This window comes from Theobroma umbraticum, unplaced genomic scaffold (genome assembly GCF_002168275.2).
Source record: "Theobroma umbraticum cultivar Fairchild unplaced genomic scaffold, ASM216827v3 scaffold_20.0, whole genome shotgun sequence".
Classification (NCBI taxonomy): domain Eukaryota; kingdom Viridiplantae; phylum Streptophyta; class Magnoliopsida; order Malvales; family Malvaceae; genus Theobroma; species Theobroma umbraticum.
This window is the reverse complement of record NW_018397266.1, coordinates 260,462-267,398: the sequence shown is the minus strand read 5'-3', so window position 1 is coordinate 267,398 and position 6,937 is coordinate 260,462. Positions and strand designations below refer to the sequence as shown.

Below are 6,937 nucleotides of genomic sequence, written 5' to 3'. Positions count from 1 at the left end.
TACAATGTAATAAAACTATTATTGCTGTTAGTAATCTGTAAAATGTATTTTACATAGGTTGTATGTGGAAGACCCCAATAATACCGAAATTTTCACTTTTCATACAGGAAGCCTTATGAATAAAACTATATCGAAACTCAAGCATCTTGCTTCCTAAAACTTTCCACCCATTGTTTTTCAGCATTCAAGGTGCAGCATTATCATCCTATGCTTGTCAAAAGACAGTTTTAATCTCCAATCCCTCCGTTTACGACAAAATGGTCTACCCTTGCTGTTGGGGTCCCTGTTCTCCTTCACATCTGCCAACTTCCATATGCAGTTCTCTAGCTCTGTTTCAATGGAATCCAGTATGAAAACTCCACTCTTTTCAGTACAATTAGACTCTCCATCTTCAACATAACAAACTCTCATAGCCATATCTTTGAACCGATCTAAATCATCTGGTACCTTTAGTATTCTCTCTGCACCAGGGGATGATACCTTCAAAACAAAAACATCTTCTTTAGAAAAAAAATACATCTATAGTATCATGGCAAACTTCAGTCATAAATAGTTGAGCCATATCTGAGCCTCAGCATGCAATAACTAGCAACTTATTACCTCAAGAGCCAAATCATCAGGTATTTCTCTCCGTTCCCCTGCTTCATCTAGCCTTTTCTTGTATTCTTGACTATAGCTCTCCAGCTCCTCCATGCTCGGACAACCATATCTGATGAAAGGTAGATTGGCCTTTTAATATAATGAACCCTATAGATTCAAGTTCCAAGCTACATACATTGATGCTCACACGCACATCAAAAGATTATCCATCACAAAATGATTACATAAGTCCATCAAAAATTTTATATTTTAAAAGAGAAAAAAAGTAGATGCAATTCAACCTTTTCTAAATGACTTCCATTTTTTGCTTCTTTCTTGATCAGATATCAATGAGTTGGTTCCAGCACAATAAATTACGCTACTTGGTTATTGCTTTTGCTAAACAAAAAGGAAACAAAATCATAATTACTGAAAATGAACAAAGGGACTAATATTTAAAACCAATTCTAACATATAAGTTCTATGTAAAGATAAATTATGTATTTTATTTCCAAATATATATATTTTAAATTTAATTTCTTCAAAATCACTAACTGATTTTCTATCCAAACATGTTGTTGGCTTTTCATTTCCTGAAGCAAAAAGTGATAAAAGTAACAATCAAATGATAGCAAGGTTCTGTATCAAGAAAATTCAGTTTCTCCCACATTTGCAATATCAACCCCAAGGAAGAATAGAAATCGTAATACTTACTCATTTGACAATTTGTCTAGTCTAACATAAATGTATCCACGAGGAGTAGCCTTGAAAGCAAAAATTTTAGTGTCATCACTGAAGAGCTTTAGGACATCACAGGCAATAGAGAGAGCAGATTCACCCCAAGGAACACCTTGCAGTACAACTCCACCTCCATCCCCTCCATCACCAATCTATATGAACCAAAACAACTCATTATCAAAAGCAAGGTAAAACGTATAGCTTCAAACAGGAAACAAAATGTACCTTGGGCTGGACGTCTTCATCCTCTTCTTCCCACCCATCTGTGGTTTCCCCATCATCTTCAGTTATTTCATCTGCAGAAACCAAGAAATTTACGATAATCAGTTTTACACAGAGAACTTTGATCAAACACTCGGAGTCTAAAGCAGGAAAAAAGTATTAAAGAAACAAGGAAAAAGAGACATACAGAAAAGTGGGTCTTCTTCTTCTTGGTGGTTTTCGTGTTTGTTGTGGGTGGAAGAGGTGCTGCTTAACAGACGGTGACTAAAGGAGGAAGAGAAAGAGGAAATGGGTTCTAGTCGTAGAGAAGAAACAACAGCAAAACGAGATGAAGAAGAAGAAGAAGAAAAGGAAGGGTTAAGGGCGGTGGGGAGAGGTAAAGGAGAGAGCCTCGTTGTAGAGAAACGAGAAGCAGCGAGGCCTAAGTGAGGCCTTCGAGAGCTTTGTAACAGAGACTGAATAATTCGACTATTGCTCATTCTTCTCTGCTGCCGTCTCCGTCTTAGCTGCTGCTACAGTAGTTTGTGGGCGCTTAAAAGAAATGGTGTCTCACCCTCTTTACGGACTTTGCTTTCTTGTTCCTGCAACTATGGCATTGGTATGTATGGGATTCAACAATTTGGGTCGGTTTACATCCATGTAAAACTCAAAATACAAAGCACTTTTCTCAGTCTAGCTCTTGCTTTGTTTAGTGTTCGGAATCAAATAAGCAATGCAGACGATATTGGTCGATAGCACTAGGCACAAGGAACATCATAGCGCAATCATGGTATTATCCTAACCCAATTCCTACCCTCAAACGACCCTTGACAATACAATATGATCTAATCAAAGTCCGGACTTTGATGATCACTGCCATGATCGGCATTAACACCATGGAAACAAGCCTTCGGAAACAATGGAAACCTACTTCTCTCAGATCAAATGCATATATATTAGTAGTAATACCCTAAAATTATGGAAAAGGGTAAATGCTCGGATTACTTCCCAGGCCATGGCCGAACTGGGGAATACAAAATCCCTTTATGGAAACTAGTAATCTGCTAAACGATTTACCATGTTCTTTGGTTGCTGCATTGGATGGTTTCCACTACCCAGCTCATGCTGAAATGTTTTTTTTTTAACCATGCGACAGTGGCTTATCATATTCATTTTGGTCAAAGAAGAGCTTGATCTTTGTAGGGAGTGGGAAACACTTCATCACTTGCCTGACATAAGTTGGAGGGGGGAAAGAAGATAAAACACCGTTTATTTCTTATCACAGATGATTAATTTAAAAGCAATATATGATAGAAGAAAATTGATTGCTTTTCATTTTTGCCACCATATGACCTGTACAACATAGCCCTACGAAATCTTAAAGCAAAGGAGAATAACGAAGAACAACAACAACAAAAATGTAGGCACATAACTATCTACAAACGGAGAATGGTTCTTAGTGTGTCACATAGGTTTTGAATGGTCTGCTGCTCCTGCGTTGTCTGTAACTCTTGAAGCGGCATCTCATCATAGCACCTGCAACAGATAGAAGAGAAATGCGGTGAAATGAAAAACAAGGAGTCGCTGATAATTGGTAACGTTACCGATACTTACATTTTGTGGTAAGCTAGGGCATGTGCCAGATTCATTAGTGTAGAACTTGAGGTGAGTCTTTGATAAACACTTGGAGGAAGTGGCATCTGTAGCATGTTAAACTGGCAAATAATTCATAAACCTCAGAGAGAGAGAGAGACAAGGAAGAAAAAAAAGAGACGGGTGGGAGGGCAAGCATGAGAGAGAGAAAAGGAGATATGGATGGAGGAGGAGGATAGGAATTGACCTCATTTTGTGCTCTTCGACCTTTCTTGGATTGTCCATCACCAGCAAAAAGTTCCTGCAGTGCTTCCACTGCCACGGTTCCCCTACTATCGTGTTGCATGCCTCCAAGGACATTGTCTGACAAAAGGGCAATTGGGGATATATCCGTGGCCCTCAAGAATGGAATGGGTACTGTATTACCAGCTGCATATATTGAAAACAGCTGCAAAAACAAGCATCAATCAGGCATCTCAGCTGCATTCACAGCAAAAGTAGGAATAAGATCGGAGCATATAAACCATTTGCAGTGATGGGTAACAGACTGTAACCAAACAGAAAGCATGCAATTACTTGATAGTTAACAATTGGGGGAATAAGGAAAGAGGAAAAGGGAGAAAGGGGAGAGAACCTTGTGAAACAAAAGGGACTAATTAATTGTAAACGTCAAGACAAACAACCCTATGTTCCCCATGCTTAAATTCAACCTCATTAAACTTTGAATAAAAAAGCAGAACCAATTCCAAATCAAGATTACTAATTTCAGCAAACAAAGATTCACTCCAACTCCAAGTGGACCACCAGTGAAGTTTGGACCTTGTTTTCTCATAGTGAAATTAAGACTACCACTCATCCATTATTGGTGCAGATATAGATTACAAAATGAAAACAACCTTATCTTGCAAAGCAAAAGCCTTTTTGCTGACAGTTTCATTCTTCAATGTGCTACTACTGATATCACTGCCACCTTCTGCTTTCGCATGCCGAACACTGTCTGACCTCAGTTTCTGTTCAGGACTGACAGATATTGAAGCCATTGTAGTATTGTTTGCTGAACCACCCCTTCTGTTATCCACCCTATAAAACCGGCCCAAAGAATTGAATACTTGAGTTGGCAACTAGATTAAAGACTTCACCACTTCAGTGATACACTCTCACAAGACATGGAGCTTAGTATGCAACAATTAAATACTATGATGATTATCAAGTAAAAACGTTTATAATCAAGTTCACATTAACCAAGAATTCACACATAGAATCATGAACTACTACTTTTGAACTAGGAGGACAATAGGGAGGAAGGTACCATGATTCAGCTAACTGGCGCCCTGTGCCATTAATCAAAGTGCTTTCAACATGTTCAAGAGCAGTTGAAGCTGCTTTATCACTTTGAAGTTGACTTCGAGCAAATGACTTCTGCACCTCATCCCCACCATGAACTATTACAGTGCCAAACTCACCTGCTAAACATAAAATCAGAAAAAGAGAAAACAAGCTGAGAAACAAGTTTTTTTCCAAAACTAATGAAGAAAAAGTTGACCACTCTATACGAGTAAAATTGTCTTAGTTGTGGTCTGCTGCATTTGAGAAGACAATCAGCAAAGCAAGCCTCAGAACTTTCTACTGCCTCCTAGAACTTCTCTCTCTCTCTCTCTCTCTCTCTCTCTCTCTTTTTCTGAGTAAATGTACCTGAACGTTATCCTAAAATGTTTCATACCACCAGAATGACCAGATCATATCTAACCATACTAAATTCGGTAAAGAAAGCTTTCACATTATTTTCACCACTGTAAACAAAACATAGAATAAATATTGTGGTAGGTCTACCTATCACTTCCAGAGCAGGTCCCTAACAAACATCCCAAGTAGTCACCTATGGAAGCATTATTTCTGAGTACAAGAACAGCCAACAAAGAGTAATTAAGGTGGTAATATTGTCCATACCCCACCCCATCTTTTACCATATAAGATTTATGAAATAGAAGCAATCCATTGGAAAAATGAGCACACTTCTAGTTGACTTTGTAACTTCACCAGTACATGGCTATCTCACAATTATCCACACGAATGCAAGCTAAGGCACCAATTCCAAGCCCCATTAAAATGGTACACCAGTATTATGGCTCAGCTATTCCTCCATATAAGACTTGTCTTCAAATATCTGAAAATTGTTTTCAAAACTATAAAAGCAAATTCCATGAGTTTAACTAAAGATCTCCCCAGCAAGCCTCTCCTGTCCCTCCATTTCCCCTTTCCCTAAAGGTACATTGCACAAGCATTGACTAGTGCTCTACTCCACCACAGAAATCCAACTAGTTTATTGATATAACATACAAAAAAGAACTCCATACCTTCTCCTGTCACTTCCACACCATCTAATATGTGATGCTTCTTCAAAGTGCCAGTTGCAGGAGCCTCATTCGCAACTTCAAGACCCATATTCTGAGGCCTTGATGGAACAGTATCCCCATAATCCTCATTCAACTGTGAACCTTCCGGTGGCTGCTACAGTTTGAGAACAGTTGGAACCAGTTGAGATAGATATGCATACCATAGACACTAGTTAAGTGTGTCCACGTGTGAGAATGTGTGCATGCTCCCAATTACTTGGTCAGTTGGGACAGAGAGAGAAAGAGAGATTGAGTAAGTGCAAACAAAAAAATTTCATACATTAAGTCCTGAAATGGTAGGAGCCAGAGTTTGTGCTTGTTGAACCATTGCAGCCCTTATTTGCTTTGCCTTCTCAATCTTTGGAAACATTACAGAAGCTCCACATTTGCATTTCTCAATGAATTTGTGCTAAGTTTCAAACACAGATGATGATTTCAAAGTCAGAAGTATAAATACACAAAAACAAAAAAGGAGCCAACAAAAAGGCAAGTAAGGTGGAGAAGAATGAAGTGAATAAGGATGTGAAAAATCATCCTTTTTTCCCTTTATCTATTAATATGCTTCATTTTAACTCTATGCACTTCATTACATGTGGTGACCAGTACCTAAATTCAGGACAGTCATTTTAGTCCCACAATAATCAAAAACCGAGAATTCTTTCATTATAATACAAATATCTCAATAAACCATATCTAACATTAATCATCATTCCTATAGCACAGGCAGACCTATAGGATCACCAGACTTCACATGAATAGATCAATCAATGATGATAATAATGCTAGATTCCATTTTTCCAAGTCATTAATGAAGGAGAATGATTATAAGGGCCTAAACAAGCTTATAGTCAAAACTGGAGAACTATCCTTCCAACAGTAAAACTTTAAGCACGATTAAAACTCAAAGCCACACTATCATACAATAACGAATAAACACAAATACATGAGCAAGGGCAAAAACAAAAACCTGAACTCTAACACCACATTTAAGCATCCAAGTCTAACTGAATTAGTAGTAGCATGTAAGGAGGCCCAAGAAAAAAGATGTAGACTTGTATATGGCTAATTTGTAAAAAGCAAAGCAGAAAGCATAAGATGGTCGCTAATATGCAGGATGCATTGACATATGGAGCTGGCACACCCTAGTTCTTCTTATTCTAGTCTTATACTACAGGCTTGCAACTCAAGTATTCTCCTGCCATGTTAAATACTACAATTTTAGTCACACATAAGGCTTCAGGATGAGGGTCTGTCACTGCTGCTTGCAACTCCAAAGAAATAGAGACAAGAGCTTCTTGAACTTCATTCACTTCAAGGGTAGGCAAATAATCATACTTGCTCCACAATAATTCTGTCTAATTCCTCAAAATGACAAAAACCTCGTACTCCTTTATAATGCCTTAGTGAGCAACATGAATTTATCTATGCTCCAT

General features: G+C 38.2%; 2 protein-coding genes across 8 annotated transcripts in view; both read right to left on the bottom strand.

Moving 5' to 3' along the window:
- Window positions 1-2,620, bottom strand: LOC110422916 (uncharacterized). Its single transcript, XM_021436950.2, has 5 exons — window positions 1,727-2,620; window positions 1,543-1,613; window positions 1,294-1,469; window positions 601-709; window positions 1-480 (listed from the first exon to the last, which is right to left on the bottom strand). The coding sequence occupies exons 1-5, from the start codon at window positions 2,016-2,018 to the stop codon at window positions 178-180; spliced, it is 951 nt and encodes a 316-aa protein (XP_021292625.1). The 5' UTR covers window positions 2,019-2,620; the 3' UTR covers window positions 1-177.
- A 206-nt stretch (window positions 2,621-2,826) lies between these two features.
- The window catches only part of SIK1 (Protein kinase superfamily protein), a 12,087-nt gene continuing 7,976 nt past the window's right edge, over window positions 2,827-6,937 (bottom strand). The window contains exons 12-18 of one of the 7 annotated variants that reach the window (XM_021436944.1): window positions 5,785-5,913; window positions 5,466-5,619; window positions 4,421-4,577; window positions 4,008-4,191; window positions 3,359-3,559; window positions 3,133-3,233; window positions 2,827-3,054 (exon numbers count right to left, since the gene is read on the bottom strand). In XM_021436944.1, coding sequence (XP_021292619.1) covers window positions 2,955-3,054; window positions 3,133-3,233; window positions 3,359-3,559; window positions 4,008-4,191; window positions 4,421-4,577; window positions 5,466-5,619; window positions 5,785-5,913 — 1,026 coding nt within the window. In that variant the 3' untranslated portion in view covers window positions 2,827-2,954. The remainder of the gene's footprint in view (window positions 3,055-3,132; window positions 3,234-3,358; window positions 3,560-4,007; window positions 4,192-4,420; window positions 4,578-5,465; window positions 5,620-5,784; window positions 5,914-6,937) is intronic. The other 6 variants (XM_021436948.1, XM_021436945.1, XM_021436946.1 and 3 more) reach the window with 6 other exon arrangements.

Excerpts from the sequence above, each read along its gene's own strand:
- LOC110422916 (XM_021436950.2), bottom strand. The coding sequence starts at position 2,018 with ATGAGCAATAGTCGAATTATTCAGTCTCTGTTACAAAGCTCTCGAAGG. Across the intron at positions 1,470-1,542 it reads ATGAAGACGTCCAGCCCAAG|ATTGGTGATGGAGGGGATGG; the intron begins GTACATTTTGTT and ends TGGTTCATATAG. Across the intron at positions 710-1,293 it reads CTAGACAAATTGTCAAATGA|ATATGGTTGTCCGAGCATGG; the intron begins GTAAGTATTACG and ends ACCTTTCATCAG.